The sequence below is a fragment of the Halyomorpha halys genome, unplaced genomic scaffold, assembly GCF_000696795.3.
Source record: "Halyomorpha halys isolate HHAL.00 unplaced genomic scaffold, Hhal_1.1 Scaffold819.1, whole genome shotgun sequence".
Taxonomy (NCBI): domain Eukaryota; kingdom Metazoa; phylum Arthropoda; class Insecta; order Hemiptera; family Pentatomidae; genus Halyomorpha; species Halyomorpha halys.
In genome coordinates, this window is record NW_027106888.1 from 551,164 (window position 1) to 569,630 (window position 18,467).

Sequence of the window (18,467 nt, forward strand, 5' to 3'; positions counted from 1 at the left end):
ACACAAAAGTAAGAAAATTACAGAATAAAGATACATGAGAGTACTGAAATAACAACACCAATTTATTCTTGAACTTAATGCTCTTTATATACAGTAGGGATCTTTATTTACATTGGTAGTGATTATTAAGGCAGACAAGATGCCTTTATACATTCATTCATATATATATAATATTAAAATTATATTTATAATTAAGGTCCAAGTAACAATGTCATTGCCACTGTGTAATTATAACAATAAATTTACTTTTGCCATATCATAATAAGGATGATGTAAATAGTTATAAGCAAGATTGTTCTATTTAAACTATTAAGGATAAAGGGAAATAGGGGATTTTGGCAGAGGAAGCAGAAGCAGCCTATACCAGTGAAGATCTAGGCAAAGAGATTACATAGGAGGGAAATCTCTCGAAGGACGATTGGATCCACAAGCAAAGCAATAAAATTGCCCGATACCTCTGAGGCAGAAACTAAAGCAGGAGACCCTGGGCGAGAGGACAGTCAGTAAAATCTGAGGAATATAACCACAGAGGGGCGACCACACGTTGGAGGATCATCATGTAAGAGGAGAGCACAATGGTTTGCCTATTATACGGAGTGAAGGGAGGAGTAAGCAGTCTGGTAGATAGAATTGGAGAGAAGTGGTACAGTTGTCAGAAATTCTTGGATTTTGACGGTAGAGCGGGAGTAGGAATGATTAACCAGGTGAATAGTTTAAAAGCAGCAATATTGAATGATTGATTATATTTTTTTTTAAAGAGGAGAGAGAGGGGGAAGAGAGGGAGGGAGGGGGAGAGATGGAGGGATGGAGAGAGAGAGAGAGAGAGAGATTAACAATCTTTGGAATATTGGTTTGATTTTTGCTGGGTCATACCTGTGGCATGTCTATGTTTTGAGGGTATTGTTGATTTTCCAACCTTCTCCAGCACACCTAATTCTGTAATTTCGAATGAAATTGGGTAATTTTTTTTACTGGTTCTGATAGTAAATCTGAAAGTAAATCCATTTTAAGGCAAATTCATATCTGGTCCTTTTTTTAATTCAACGCTCCTGAAGGTATAAAGTGCTAAAAACCACTATCAATTATTTACTAATTTTAACAGTTTGCGTCTGAACAGTCCTGACACTCAAAAAATCCATCATCACATTTAAGATTTTTGTTTTTTAAATTGAAGGTTTATAATAATGACAGTTATTTTACCCTCCTTGACTGGTAGAGAAAACACAAATTTTGGTGACTGATTTTCATAGGAAATTGTATTCTAAAACAATTTTGTTCTATACACTCCCCCTCCACTCCCCTGATTTTTCGAACCATTCACATGCAAATTGTTAAAAGCTGTACAGGTACCTTTACACGTTTGTCAAACTATGGCAAAATTTGCTCAAGTGCGTATGGATGAGTTATTTGGAAATATTGGTACTAAACAGCATGAATTTGTGCCCCATCCACTGAGTGTCAGTTCTTTTTCGGTACAAATCAAAGGGCATGTGTGCTACATCCACACATTTGTGTCCAGTTTGCATTGTTTTAGAGTTACCAACAAATTAACATTTACACACTTTGTGTTTTAATTAATAAAATAATTTCCTCAACCTATGGATTCGATAATTTACTCTAGTTTAAGATGTATATTTTAAAAATCTACCGATTCGGTGTAAATGTTTTTTTTTTTTTTTTAAATATTGTCAACTAACTTTGATGGTATTTTTTGTTTAGCACAGCGCAAATAAAAGTTTACTATTATATGGTTGGGTAATTAAATTAACAAATATTCGTTAAAATATCTAGGACATAAGTTGAATTTATAGGTTATGTACTATGTACATGAATTTTTATCATCTACCATCTAATTTGCTGATATTTATGTTTCCTTCCATTTCACCTACCTCTATTTTGTTCCTTTCTATAATGAAAATGGTATAAATTGAATGTAATAGCCAAAAAAAGTCAACAGTACAGAACTAGCATGTGGACACCGAAGTTTGTTTACGAAGCATTTGTACAAGTTTTGAATTTGCTTCAAATGGCAAATGTGGAAATCTAGCATAAAATATTGTTTTCAGTCTTTTTACCCATTCAGGACCTGTCGGATGGAAAAAAAAAAAGTGTCTGATATGAGTTATTAAAATCTGATTTACCATCGGAATCCTCCCAAAAAGTATTGCATAACCATTTTAGTTGTACATAAGAGAGATTAAATGGTCAAAATCATAGATGTAATGGTCCCAAGTGATTCCAAGCTATTAAAAATTGAAAATACCAAGAACTTGCCCTGGAATTTAATTCATTATATTATCCAAAAAAACTAATTATGACCTTAACAGTCATTTCATCAAATGGAATAATTTTAAAAAGCACAAAAGAAATAACAATTCTGCTTGACACCTCGAGAATAGTCAGACATTTTTAAATACTTAAAATCAACAACATTCAGTATTTTTTTTTTTATTTATTGGCACTGTGGTCCTACAAGAACCTGGGCCTCTCTTATGATCTCTCTCCACTCCCTCCAGTCTTAGACAAGAGTGAAACCCATCTTCAACTGACCATCTTTTTCAAAGGTTTCTCCACTTAGTACTCTCCAGCCACCACAAATGTGGTCTTCCTCTAACATACCTTTCACCAGGTTGTTCTTCGAGTAAGCGTTTGGGGATTGATTCCTTGGGCATACGTGCTACATGCTTCTGATTTGGTTCCCTCTGATAATTGACACCAAATCCGGTTTCGTGTACATTTATCGCTGATTTGTCATTGTTTATGTTCACATATCCTGCACAAAACGCGTCTCTTCCATGTTAATAACTTGCTTTCTGACGCTTTAGATATCACCAAGGGCTCAGAAACATAGGTGACAACAGGGCTTATAACTTTCAAACAGCATTCTGTGAGATTAGGACTCTATAAATTAGAGATTTTTTCATGACAAAGCAGAATCTAATCTTGGCGGCTATACTTGCTTTCAGTTCCTCCGCCATTTCATTATTTTTTATTTTTAGTGCACCCAAATACTTACTTAATAGTTTCAACTGCTTTTAGGGTTTGGTTTCCTATTTTGCTTTATTTATCCCCTACACCCAGATTTCTTATGTTAACAGTCATTTGTTCATTTATTTGGAGTCTTAGTTGTTTCGCTGTCATTTCAAATTCTTCAAAAATCTGTTAATGCTGTCACATTTATTGCCGTAATTAGGATATCATCAGAATAGACCTAATTGTGTGTCAACCTTCCACTTGCAAAAAAATTATTATGAATTATTTACTAAATAAATTCTAGATCACTAATATTGGGAAAAAACTTATGAACAGATAAGAACTAAGAAGTTCATTTATAACAGGAGTGAGCTATAACCTTAAAAAAGTGCTAGGCAATCTTTATACAAGCTGTGAGATATGTAATATGAGACACTAAATAATTATATAACTATCAGAACTAACAATGGACCAAATAGGATCAGAACAGGCTTTACGATTTGGAAAAAATACAGAAAAATATTATGAACATGAAAAAAAAAAAAAAAAAAAATTCCATTTGTATAAAAAACAGGTTTTTTTTATTTTTTTATATATTTTAACATTTTCATTCAAACATCTATGTAGGATAGCAATGATGATGGAAAATATAATCTCATGACATTCTAGAACACATCTTCGGTGGCTTATTCAGGGATCATTTCTCAGTCAAGGATTTCCAGTTGGTGGAAACCATCTCAAAATATATATGTTAATGGATAATTCAAAAAATTAATTCATCTGCAGAAAAAAAATGGGAAAACGTAATTAATAAAGAAATAATAATCAGTCATTCAACAAGGAAAGTACTGAATGCACACACAATAGGACCTCTTCTTCTTTCTTTAATTTTTATTTTAAATACATTTTTAATTTAATTTTTTTTTCTATATGACAAATATTAAAAAATGATGATTTTTTTTCCTAAAAATTCTATTGTTATAAGAATAAAAGTTTTTGTTTATTTTCAATTTTCTCCTTTAACCCAATGATAAGATAGTGCTTATCCAGAAAAGAATATGGCTCTTGAAAGGCCACAGTGGCAAGGGAAAATTATAATCACTAGAAATTAATGAAACTAAAAGATATAAATATGATGTTATTTATTATTTTATTTATATTTTGCATACTTACACTAAGCTGATGATAATACTTCTATCTATATTATTTAATTAACATGCTAGGGAAAAAATAACATACCCTATTGTAATGCCCCTCACTACAATCTTTAAGCGGGCTCATTTCTAAATGTATCTTTGGATCCGATAATTGCCTCCTATGGGTACGAAGTTTTCTAGTTCTTCCAATTCCTGAATATGCAATTTTGCGTTGAATGTCTAACCTGTTAGGAGTTTTTATAGGATATATTGTACGTTTTTCTACATTATAATAAAAAATCAATTAGTAGTGAGTTAACTAACCTGCTTTTTGGATTTCTCAAGAGGTCTTTGTTGCGACTTAATAACCTCTCAGTTTCCCAGTCAATATTTGACATTCTATTTAAAGTTCGCCTATCAGCCATAGACATTTTGACATCACTTCCTAAGTGTTCCTTATATGCTTGTATAAATTGCTGTACACATCATTCAAAATCAATATTTGCTATTACAGAGTATATTAATGTAATAGTAAGCTATTTATAATTCAATTTGATTTTGGAAGGATGATTAAGTTGATAAAAATATCAAACAAATGTCATCTATATTTTATTTCCATTTATTTTTTTTTTTAAATAGCTAATGTGTTAATAAATAATAACTTTTTTATTATAATGATAATAATTTTTTTTTAATCATACATCAAATTAAATTATTGTAGCGACCTATTTAGGATAGACATTTTTCAATTTTTATTCATTTTTATAGTTCTTATCAATTTTAAATATACAAGATGAACAGAGTTATATATTCCAACACCTTTTCTTCTTTTCTTTTCTTCAATGAAAAAATATTTACTACAACAAAAAACAAATTATTTTAGTAATTTTGTTGATTTAGTTTATTTTAAGTAAAAGCGTAATCAAGGGATGCGGTGCAATTCCCTCCCTGTTATAGATTTGTTTTGAAATGTGTTTGAAAGAATGGGGGAAAAGATACTAACCCACCGAATACAATTGAAAGAAAATGTATTCCTTTACAACTTATCATTTTGAGATGACCAACTTATTATTGTCCAGGATACAAAAAATGCTGGTTATAAGTTAAGGAGGTTACAAGAGGAATATAAATAAAAGGGTTTAGTTATTTATGCTAAGAAGACGGAACTTATGTGGAATGATGACTAAGAATTGAATCTGTGGGAGGTACTAACATAGTTCAATATTTTAAATATCTTGGCTCTATTGTTAAACTGAATGGTTTCTGCGACATGGGAATAAAAAGGATTTCAGATGGTAAAAAATTGATATCATTGCTCAATTTAGTAATGTAAAGTAAAAATATTATATCAAAACTGAGATAAATATATACAAAAATATAATATTGACCATTCTAATGTATGGAGCATAACCAAAGGAGGAGATGTTTGGTTTCAGAAATAACCTACTGGTGATGAGTGGCAGGAATATATAGAAAGGATAAAGAAAGAAATGAAACTGTAAAAAAAAAGATGAAAGTTAAAATCAGCATTCTGAAAGAGATTGAGAACAAATGTCTGAAGTGGTATAGACCACTTATTTATAGAGAAGACTTAAAAAAAGATTTCCAAGGCAGGTACACTCTTAGAAAATAGATGGTAGAATAAGACAAATCAGACCAAGAAAAACTTGGGACAGTGAAATGAAAGAATCCTTGATGGAACACAGCTTAAGAGAGGAATGGGCCTAGGACAGGGTGATCTGGAAGGATATCAAATAAAATTTGGGTTAAGGAAACCCATAGCTTGAATGGAAATTCCTAATTTAAAAAAATCCTTTATTTCTTCTCTTAAAATTTCTAATAACTTAAGATACACAAACTTTTTTCTTCATTTTTTCTGAACACAACATATATTTTTGCAAACTTAAATGTTTATTCTCCCAAAAGGAATGAAAATGAGATTTTTGAAAATCTGATACATTTTCTCACGCTATTGTTAACTTAAATGTGGAAACATAATCATTCTTATTTCAAAATGATCTATGTTTAAAAAAAAAAGTTTAAATAAATAAATTAGATCATTAACTTAAAAAAAAATACAAATTAACTGGAGCATTTAAATAAATAGTTCAACTGATGAGGTAATTTTAAAATTAATTATAATAAGTCTCATGTGTCATGGCCACAATTGCAGTTCAATATACACTTTCCTCTGTGTTTGTTACATGTCAAACCCTGCTCTCAAACTTATAAAATGTGAGTTAATAAACAATTGAACATTTTTATATTCTCAAATAGTGGAGGTGTGAGACTATTAGAAAAACTAAACTTAGCGAGTTATAATAGACAATAGTGTACCACTGAAAGCGCTAGTATTCGGTAATTCCCCCCTAGGGGGTCTTATCTTAATACTATCAATTCATGATCAAGGTGTTGTGTACGCCAGTGCTATCTCCGTTGGGTCGTCAATTCAAATCCCAAGACTATAGAATTTTTTTTTTTCAACTACAAGGACTTTTAATTTCAGAAATGTTTTATTCAATATTTTTATATACTTTGGTGTATAGTTTATTTTCTTAGAATGATTTGTTTACGTTTGTATTTCTTTTTTTTTTAACATAAAATTATTTACTTTAGATATACATATTTTTATGCTCATTATATAATGGATTCGGACAAGAATATGTCTTGTGAAGACTCCGGAGAAGAGGAAGAGGCCGCATTTTCGGAATTAAGCAAAACGGATTCACAATATTTGAAGAGGCTTACTCTTCAAAAATGTCATAGAAACACTGCCCCCGGGTGAGCGGGCAATACACCGAATAAAAAAAAATATATAGCAGCTAAAAAAAGCCAGTTGAACCAACTAAAACTCGCAGTAAAACCACTGCAATCACGAAACCAGAACTGACCACACCTATCACCAGTACCAGCAATAATTCTACTGCTGTAAATTTGTAGTAAGAGCATAATAGTATGTTACAGGCATGTAGAGAAACTACCCATTGGTAGCACTCTAAAAACATTTTTACAATATAAGGTCTCGAGGCCATCTTCTTTTCAGGCGCATCGGAGGATTGTCATGAATGGAAGAGGAAGCAAGGTTAGAAACTAATGGGTTTGGGTGGTAAGGGAGTTTATAATGGAATGATTGATATCTGGTTCAGGCAAGATTGGTTACATAAGAGACATTTAGGTCTTTATGGATGATTTTATTTGTGACAAAGTAAGGAGCATTGAGGATTTTGGATTGTAAGGATTAGATACGAAGGAATTCGAAGGTTTAGTGGAGCCCCAAAGCTCTACTCCGTATGTCCAGATAGGCCTTATTATTGTCATGTAGATCAGTCTTTTGTAATGGATTGGAAGTTTAGACCATTTGTCTAGTAAGTGCTGTAATAATAGTCGGAATCATCATGCAGATTCCTGTCTTTTCAGTCTTGTGTGAGGATTCAAAGTTGGTCGTTTGTCAAAATGTAGTCCTAGGTAGCGGATATGTTCTACAGGGATAGGAGAAACACTATTAAAGTATACTCTAGAGTAGTCGGCAGGTTTATGATGAAGGGTAAAGGTGATTTGATGGGGTTTATTTTTATCCTCCAATTTTGGCACCATTCTTCGAGGGCTGTATATGGGACTGGAGAGTTTGGAATGCAATCAAAGGGTTATTATTAACTGTGAGCACACATGTGTCATCGGCATTCGTGGTGAGGATAGTGTTAGGATTTGTTGGGATGTCAGCTGTATAGATGGTGTAGAGGATTGTACTGAGGATACTACCTTGAGGAACACCAGCAAATTGAGAAGAGAGAGACAGGACAGCAAGAGGATGGGTGTTCTGGTGGCTTTTGGGGTTTGGGGTTTGGGTATCATTTTGACTATAGATAATTTCCATGGATCAGGAAAATATTTGGAACGGAGAACAGCATTATATATGTAGGGGAGGAATAGGATGGCTTTTCGAGGAAGAAGTTTAAAGATGTGGGATGTTAATTAGGTCATATCCAGGAGCTTTGTGGTTGGGTAATCTCTGAATGATGCTGGATATTTCTGAAGGATGAAATGCTTTAGGTGTTATTGTAATTTGGAGTGGAATATTTAGTTCTGCTTCAATACATTCAAGGTGAATTGGGTTAAGGATATCGGGATGGGGAATAAATGTTTTAGAAAGGTGTTGTCAGAAGGTTTGCGATTTTTGTTCGTCAGTTCTGGTCCAGGTTTGGGATTCGGTAAAAAGCAGATAGTTTAAATCTTTGAAATTCAGCAGCTGTTTGGTGGTTCTCCATGATGATTTGTTAGTAGTTGTAACATTTTCAGTGAAGTTAAGTAAATTTTGAATTTTGAGTTTTCTAATTTCTGCTTTAAGTTTGTTAGTCAATTTGGTGTAATACGTTTTGTCAGTTTGATATCTGGTCCTATGCCACTTCGATCTTGCTCAGCGTTTTTCCCTTACTAAGATACGAATATACTGTGGCAGGTTAGTTTGTTTATTATAATTAATTCTACTAGTTGAAGTGTTGTCATTTATACATGTTCTTATTGATTCGGTGAGTTTTTCTATAGCTTCTTTAATGTCTTTAGTTGAATGTTTAAGTCTAGTTTGTTTTCCAAGTCATATCTAAATTCATCCCAGTCGACTCTTCCTGTAATCAATGAAGGAGTGGAGGGCTTAGGTACGAAGCTTGAATGTAAAAAAAGCAGAAATGGACTATGATCTGATGAAAGGTCATCCAGGAATTCAGCTAGGGGCCTTGTACTCATTGTGGAAATTAAACGAGATTTTGGACAGCAATCGTGTGAGAAAGTTGATCAGGGGTTTTATGGTCTCTTGAAGATCTTTCAGGAATGATGTAAGGATAGAGGTTATATCCATTGGATTTTGGAATTGAGGATATAAATTAAGAGCTTGTGATGGACAGTTTGTATGACTAGGAGTGCTGAGTAGGGACTGAGCTCTTCTTGATATATGCGGAGCTGGGATATGAGGAGCTGTGTCGGTTTTTAGTCGGAGTATGTCTGGGTTGAGTCTTGACGAGATTGATCCAAGATATTTGAGATAGAAGGCTGTAATTCAATGTCCTGAGCTGATGTAAATATAAAAGATAATAGATAGATAAATAAAAAAAATAGATAAATAAAAATTTATTTTTAATTCCCTAAATTATAATATTGTGTTCTTTTTTATTATGTTCAGTTCTGTGAATTTAAATTTTACAGTTGACCAATAAACCCTTCAGATAATTAAACACTAAAACACATTTTATTATGTTTCATTGTTTTTTTCTAAATAATAAAAAGGTGGATAAAACTAATATTTTTTAATTTTGTCCGGATGACCAGTATTTATTGATTTTTTCCAGAATGTAATTTTATTAAAATATAAACATAGCAAATGTTTCACGAATGTTGTCAAAAGAAAAATCGTTTATATATATCACATTTGAAACGGGTGATTCAGGTCCAAACACTAACAATTAATTCTATTTCTTCATCGATACATGTACCTTACAGAAGACTAGATATTAATATACAATTTTTGGTGCATATGAAACAATTGTTGTCTCCTTGAATGCCAGAGAGAGACTTGTCTAAGGCTCAACATTAAATATTCAAAGAAAAATGTCAGTTCTATATCTAATAGATATTTGCCCCGATGGAAGGTTATAGAAGCCTTATATGAGTTAAAACAAGCTCCTTTTGTATAGAACAAGAGATATATTCAATTACCAACTCAATGTGGGATGAACCAATAAATAACAGACAAATATGTTTTTAAAAATAAAGACAATAACCAATTCCTTCCTATTTGGTTTCAGAAATTTCTGGAAAGGAAGAAGATATTAATAATTTGATTTTAAAACTGAAAACCAAATTTGACTTTAAAATTATGGAAAATCCCAACATTTATTTGTAGTTGAGATTATAAAAGAGAATAACACTGTAATTTTGCATCAAAGCTTGTATGTGTCAAGATATATCGAGCAATATAAAATGGAAAATTATAAAGCAGTCAGATCCACTATCGTTAGTAGTAAGAGTAGTTCACAATCAATAATATAAAGCAATGTACTGCAGTAAGGATAATTCTCTTATCCTGAAGCTGTTGGATATCTTCTTTACCTTGTCACTTGAACTAAACCTGTCAGTTCATTTGTGGTGAATTTAGCTCCAAGGGTGTTGGAAAATTTATCTGAAGAAGATGCCTAATGCGTAAAAAGAATTATTAAATATTTGAAAAGAACAAGAAATCTGGATATATGTCTCAAAAATTCAGAAAACCTTACTTTCAAGAATTGGTTAATCCTTCAACAGGATTTCAAGATCCATTTTACTGAGAGGTAGATAGAAATAGCATGTGGATATTATGAACTTTGCTTTAGCTTAGCTGGATTTGTACTTTGAAATTGGGAATCAATATTCATATCTGTTAAAGTGTGATAATTTTATAGTATACAAGTTGCTCTGTGGCAAACTGTGAATATATTGATTGTAGATCACTAGCCGTTGTATGTCCTTTGTTTGGCACTACTTGATGTGAAGTATTTGTAGTGTTTTTTTTTTTTTTGTCCACCCGTTCAACAATATCTATGCAAGTTTGAATATTATATTACATCCTCACCCTGGTCTCTGCTCAGTACCGATGCAGTTTGCAATTATTATAGTTATTTATTATAAAAGAATCATATTACATTTTATAAGAAAATTATGGTTTGAAAAATGTCTGAGACAGTAATACAAATGCTTCAGCAATTAAGAAATAGGATATTTATTAAGTATTTAGATAAATAATACTATCTTAATTTTTATTTATTTATTGCTATTTACAAATGTATTTACATGAAAACACATTAAGTAAAGTTGATGTAAGATCAAAATGGATTGATACATGCAAGTAGAGAAACTACCCATTGGTAGCACTCTAATCATATTTCTACATTAGAAGGTCTCGAGAATATATTCTTTTCTTCTCGAAGGATTGTCAGGAATAGAAGAAGAAGCAAGGTTAGAAACTAGGGGATTTTTTTTATAATGGAAGGATTGATATTTGGTTCAGGCTAGACCGGTTACATATGGAACATTAAGGTCTTTATGGATGATTTTATTTGTGACAAAGTAAGGAGCATTGAGGATTTAATAACTATCTTAATTTAAATTTAATTTAAGTTAATCAATTCATGATGAACGAAAAATCATATACATAAATGTTTAACAATTGTCCCATTACATATTAGAAAATAAATCTAGTTTTATATTCCCTAACCACATTCAACATTGAATCCAATGTATTTCTGTACGCCGACCTCAGTCTAGTCTCAGCTCTATATAAGCAATAATTATACTATTTATTAAAAACACAACACAATACAATAAAGATATCAAAATGTTACAACATACTTACAACATATTAATAACAACATGAGGACAAACATGATTTATTTATAAGAACACATGTTTAGTATCACATATAGGTTAGATGTGAAGATTATTGTGCCTTAAATTTTTTGATATGAGTTTTTCTGGGGAAAAAATTATACCAATTGATTTATTAAGCCCAAAAACACTTATGCTATAAGTTTAAGTAAATTCCTTTAACAGGATTTTAAGATCCATTCAGAAGACAGACATAATTTATAATGTTATAATATAGTATCTTTTAACACAGGATAAATTTAAACATAATGTAGCAGATATATTCAGCACATAACCATCCTGGTAACCTACCACTAAGGAGAAAAGAAAAGCAGAACATGAATGACATCCCTAAGACAAATGAGACAGCCTAATTATATTATGGAATACTGCTGATATTCGATTTATTAAGGGTAAAGATAATGCGGTAGCAGACTCAATATCTGCTTGAAATCTACAACTCTTCCTGTCCGACAAATTTCTATAAAGCTACAGAAGCTCAACTTGGCGATGAAGAATTGAAAAAAAAACTCAAACTCAATCCCAGCCTAAAAATCACACCAGTTGCTACTCTTAAATTACCTAACCCATTATTTCACGATAATTCAGCTGAAAACATAAGTCCTTATGTTCAGTTTCAGAAAAACAGAATTTGGAACAATTCATGGATTGTTTCATCCTGGCATTTAAAGTCATTGTATTTGGATAAACATCAAAAAAGACTGCAAGGACAGGACTGAAGCCTTTTTGATGTTGATCAACATACTCATTCTCTTGCAGAATTTTCTGTTCTTAATGAACGGCTTAGGTGCATACAAGTGGATATTATCGGCCTCAGCCACCTTGCAAAGATTTTTGCTACATTCTCACAATGGTGGACACATTTTCTCAATGGTTAGAAGCTACACCAATGGCTGACCAAACTTTAACTGTGGTTCAAGCATTAGTTACATCGTGGATTTCTCGGTTCAGCATTCCTGCTCAAGTAACTACTAATCAAGAAAGAAAATTCAAAAGTAAACTTTTCCAATCCCCAGCAGTATACTTCAAATTTTGACACATTTCTACTTGTGTCTATCACCACAAATGGATTTATTAAATGCCATCACAGAACAATGAAGACTGCCTTAATAAAACGTAATTGTTGCAGTGACATTTGACATTTGACTCTGGTTAGTGTCTTACTTCTGGTATAGGTATTCACACTGTTTTAAAGGAGCTTGGTTGTTCAGCTACAGAATTAGTCTATGGTTTGTCACTTGTTCTTCCTGGTGAGTTTATTGTAAATCAACCTTCTACTGAGTTGACACTTCTTTTTTTGCCTTTATAATACCATAAAAGATTTGCAATCAGTACAACCTTCAAGACTTAGGATGCAGAAGACCTTTGTATTATGATATATTACAATGTTCTCACGTTTTTCTATGGAGAAATCTCCTCATTGGTACCATCACATTCAGGACCTCATATAGTGCTCAAACGTTCAAACAAATATTTTGAGACCAAAATAAAAGGCACCAAAACAAGAGTTTTGATTGACATACTTAAGCCTGCATTCTTTCTTTGATCTACACAGCTACAAACAATTATCAGAAAACAGATGAGCTCCAACAACAATGGTGAACCAACTGCAGTCATTACAGAACAGCACCAGAAAAAATTATTTTTGCATTATGTCCAATACCGCTTATAATAGATGCATGAGCTGCCCTCTGAGTTTTTCTCTGATATGTTGCAGATAAATTCAGCACAAAACCATACTGATAACCTACAACTAAGGAGATAAGAAATATATGATTTTACTACTCCCTTACACGTGATTATCAATTTTTCATGTTAAATAAATATTATTATTACTAAAACATAAGTATTAAGATAAATTGGATTAAATTCTTTTAGCTTCTATAAATTTGAAAACTATCAAATTGAAATATACATACAATGGAAATGTACCTGCTTTGTATAAGGAATATCTGTTGTGCTTTTATAAGAATGAAGTAAATATCGAAGGTCAGGTGGTAAACAAGACGCTAATTCTGAATCCCTATTATAATCAACATGCATCCCACTGCTGCTGACAACACTTGATCCTAAAAAGTTACACAATTGTATTTATAAGACAATTTTTAAATAAAATAAAATTTATACAACTGATTATAGAGTAAGTGAGGGAAAAAAAAAAATTGAAATAAAAGAGTAGAACACAATAAAAGGGGAGCAGAATGTATATTTGACCATATTTGCAGCACATCTTCATTATAAAAATCACCAGGGCCCAAAGAAAAAGAGTGTTATAATCACGAAATCTTAAAAGACAGTTGAATTTTAATGAATTTTTAAAATCAATTTGACTCATAAATTAAAAAAAGCACTTAAATCTACAATGTTTATTGGTCCTGGTCATTATGGTTAATTTATCGTTAATATTATGGTTATTATTGTTAATTTATTTTATTATCAGAATACATTTATTGGAGGTGTTATAGGACTAATATTAGGATCTTATGAAAAGTGGGAGCTAAATATTTTTTTTTTTCATTGGCGCAACAGACTGTGGAGGTCTAAGGCCTCGCGCGATGTACTTAAGAAATACATCGTGCGTTTCCTGACGTGGTTTTCATAGGGTGGGTCCGTCACTCCCACGCCTATTTTTGTGAGTGCCACCCATTGGCTTACAGGCCTCACAAATGCCCGGGGGGAGATTGTGAGTGAGTATTGCATAATTTTAAGCTTGAAAAAATCCCGAGTTGAGCGGGAGCTAAATATAAATTACAATAAAAAAAAAAAAAAGAGCATCTGAGTACCTCATCAGATGGTGTAGAAACTGAAGAAGGCATAAAAACAGTGGAGAAGTGTAAATATCTGGGGTAAATTTTCAATAGTGAAGGAACTAATATACTATATTTGATTTTACAGCAACAAATAATGCCAGACTCAAACAGTGGAAAAGTGCAAATATCTGTTAAAGGCTGTTGGAAATGGACTTTTGGAGAAGGGCAGGGAGAAAATCCAGATGGGAAAAGTTGAAAGATTAAAGAATAAAAGAACTGGAGGAGGTAGAAAGGAACACTCTTTCAATATCCATAGAAGAAAAAAGAACAAGTTGATTTGGACATGTTAAAGGAGTGTTTTTGGAAATATTACCAGTGGTAACTAAAGATTTATAAGTGGAAGGAAGAAAACAACAGGAAGAACTAGAATGAAATGGACAGATGAGGTATTATAAAATCTGCCAACAGACAGCATCAGTGAAGAGCTAGCTAGCCTTGAATAAAGAAGATTGGAAACAACTTTTTGAAGAAAATTAGGTCAAGGAAAACCACGTTAGTGGAACATCCATTTAAAAAGAAAATTGTGTAATAAATAATTAATTTCCTGTTTACATTGGTTTGATTGTTGGCAGTTCGTGACGAAAGATTGCAAATCTATTGTACAAGACTAAAAAAATCTCAAAAAAGTGCTTATTCTTATTGCCTAGTGATCCTGTGACCAGGAACAAAAGTTTTATTGTAGTATTCAGACAGTCCACTGGGATTACTGAGGTCCCCTGTGAAAGTTCAAATCACCTGTCCAGGACCACCATGGTACCATATTTGTTAATTTTATGGTAGTAATAAAAATGTATAAATATAAACTATGAAAAAAATTGATAATTGACCAAATTAAAGGGAATATTTAAATATTAAAAGACAAGAGGGAATATTTTCCCAAGTTGAAACCAATTTCCTGGAAACAAGAGTAGTATTATAAATGTATAATATACTTTTAAAAGCCGAAGATTTTAGAAAAAATAATATCTAACATATAGAGTTATCAACGTAATGAATGGAAAGTGACAAAAAATGTATAAGCTAAGAGAATGAGATATGTGGGAAAAGACATGGTAATTAATTGTTTTAAGCGAACATCTATAATTTTTATTTTTTACTTACCTCTAATACATAAATATAGCCATTTTGAATAATAAAGAAATGGCTGTTTTGAAATAAGCAAGGATTATCTGTGGTTTATAATTGTGAATTCTGTTTAACTTACTATCCTACCAAAGCGGAGAGTAAATACTATTTACAGTAGAGAAGTAAGTAAAAGCTGTGTGCATTGAACCAGAATTTTTAAATTAAAATGAGAAACTTATAAAATTACATTACTAATTTACCTTGCAAAAGACCAAGAGCAGATCCAGGCCTGGGAATTGTTTCTGGCCCGAAATTAGAAATTTTTCTCAAATTAGTTTCACTTGAACTAGGCCGATGCAACATCAGATTAGATGAAGATACTCTATAACCACCATCTGAAAACTGCCTCAATGGAGAATATGAACGGCTGTAATGAAATCATATATTCATTAAAAAAAAATAAAAATAGAACTTTTTACTAATATACAATGGTATCAAGGATTTCATTAAAAAGTATTATCAGAAATTCTTAAAACAAATTTAAATTCCTATTAATATATTGAAAAAATAGGAGAATAAGCTCTTTTAATACAAATGTTATCTACGATATGGCCATAAACACACACAATGTTATGATAATTTTAATAACATTTTATAGTAAATTTAATTATTCATGCTATAATTTACCCTTAACTTACCTAAATTTATCATGTGGACTTTTTGGCTTAACCCTATCTCTTTTCTTTGTGTTTGGAAGAGTAATAGCTTCTTGATCTGAAGGAATAGATGGTAGTTTTCTTCTTGTTCTTAATGATTTTTGGGAATCTGTTTCACTCATTGTATCTGATGAATCACCTCCATCTCTTGTTCCACGAGGAGTTCCCACAGGTGTACTTTGAGGTGTACCCATTGGAGTTACTAAAAAATATGAAGAAAACAAATGATCGAATACTTGGTCTGTGTTGTGAGCTGGTAGAGATTTGACATGTTTGGGTAGTGCCCTAAAACTTGGTTCCTTTTTAGTAGGAAAGAGTTTGTTGAAATCAGGTATCTTTTGTGAACAATTTTGCTAGAGTGTAAAAGTGACTACTATGGAAACAAATATTCATTTAACTTCAGAATAGGTGAGTGATTAATAAATAGGAATAGTAATGAAAGTTTGATTCTGTGAAAAAGAAAGTATTTACATTAGTGCATAGATGGTATTACTGTATTGGTAGGAATAGCACAAGGTTATTTCAGATATCTACAGTACAGATAACTGGTATTATGCATCTACTCCATACATTATAATTAAATTTAATTTTACAGCTGCACACAGCTTATCAGTTTGCTCAAGAATCTATTTTTATTATTTAAAAATAAATTAATCAAACAAGATGTTTATACGTGTGACTGAGGAAAAAAAAAATTGGAAAATTATTTTACACCAGTGAAAGATATAAGTAAAAAATCAAAGTAATGATCCTGGAACTGAAGATGGAAGAAGAAGAAAATTATCTGAGAACCTCAATGATGTACCGATTAACAATTTATAATTGAATCAATTTATGAACTCGCTAGGTATATTAACTGATGAAAAATTACAAACTGCAGAAAAAAAGATGAAACTAGTGGCAACAAAGAACAATATTGCAGTATTTTCTGATAAGACTGAGCAATTATCAATAGAAAATGCCATATTAAGAGAGGAATTGCAGTCAAGACATGAAGCTAATAAAGTACTGTCAAGAAATGTTAAATTTATTCAAAGGAAAATAAATAAGAATAGTGTAATTTTTAAAGGTATTGATGTAGATCCTCCTGAGGATTGTGTACAAAGTATTTAACAACTCTTCACTAATACACTAGGAATGGCAGAAAATATTATTATTGACTGAGCTTGACTTTAAGGCAAGCAAAAAAAAATATTTTTGCAGAATTTTCTAATGAAGCAAACATAAAAGGCATTTTAAATGCATCCAAAATTTAAAAGGTACTCATATTTCTATTTACAGAGATCTTACATACTCACAGAGGCAGATTAGAAGGAAGCTTTTATTTTTGAGAAGATGTATGATGTATTGAGTTAGCTCAAAAATGCCGTTTTTCATTCAAAATATCTCCACATGGGTTAATAACCAGAAATTTATTTGGAAAAAGAAAATGGTCTAATGTTTGGAGAACAAAATGGCATAGGAAAATTAATAGCGTAATGGAATCTGAGAAACAAAGTAATCTTGAAAAAAATCTCTGATCTAGATTTTTTTTCAATGCAGACTTATATGTGGTTGAAATAGAAACACCATATTTAAATGATAATTTTGATGTAGCAATGATGCAGTCAATTTTCCAGTGTAGAGTGGAATTACTCAATGTAAGTGAAATCTTTTGTGGCGGAATTGAGGTTCAGAATGAGCTTAACAAAACTACCAGCCAGTAAGTACTAAAAAAAATTTACAAACAAATATAGTTATATTTAAAGGATAAATATTTGTGCAAACAAAAATTTCAATTATAAGCATAATACCAAATAAATCCAATAATTTCCTCTATAAATTAAAAAAAAATAATATTAGATAACTTGTTTATGAGTTCTTAATTATTTAAATAGATCCATTTTTTTTTTAAATAAACACATTTAAATAAAAAAAATTATCAAATTATTACCTGAACTCAAAATTCATTTAAAATTTTACATACCCAGGAGAAAAGCTTCTTACTCAGAAATGGTGGAATAAAGAAAATTAACTCACTCCAAATTTTCCATAAGCCTTACACTTTACAAAGTTATGATTTCTTCACCAAATTAGCTAACACAGATGATATTTTTCCATGTTTAATCCAAAAAGGTTCACCAGCAATAAAAACCCTACCTCTTGGAAGTCGGAAGTCTTAACTAGTCAAATCTTCTTAACTAATTAAAGAATAAATGAGGAGAAGATGGTTGGGGGTGCAGTCAATGAAAAACACAAATAAGTTCGATTAACTTATTTTAATTGTAAGAGTCTCTTACCCCTTATTTTATCCACTTTTATCCATTTTCCTTACCCGCATTATAAGTTTTGTTCACTATACTTATAATTTGCCTCTT

At 31.5% G+C, this 18,467-nt stretch overlaps 1 protein-coding gene across 4 annotated transcripts in view; it reads right to left on the reverse strand.

Annotated features, from left to right (window-relative positions):
- LOC106686443 (interaptin) overlaps nucleotides 1-18,467 on the reverse strand; it is a gene marked incomplete at both ends in the record, with an annotated part of 58,728 nt that overhangs the window by 18,783 nt on the left and 21,478 nt on the right. For all 4 annotated transcript variants that reach the window (XM_014429763.3, XM_014429760.3, XM_014429764.3 and 1 more), the window contains 5 exon segments: nucleotides 4,213-4,354; nucleotides 4,434-4,585; nucleotides 13,452-13,588; nucleotides 15,655-15,821; nucleotides 16,093-16,312. In XM_014429763.3, the coding sequence (XP_014285249.1) occupies nucleotides 4,213-4,354; nucleotides 4,434-4,585; nucleotides 13,452-13,588; nucleotides 15,655-15,821; nucleotides 16,093-16,312 (818 nt within the window).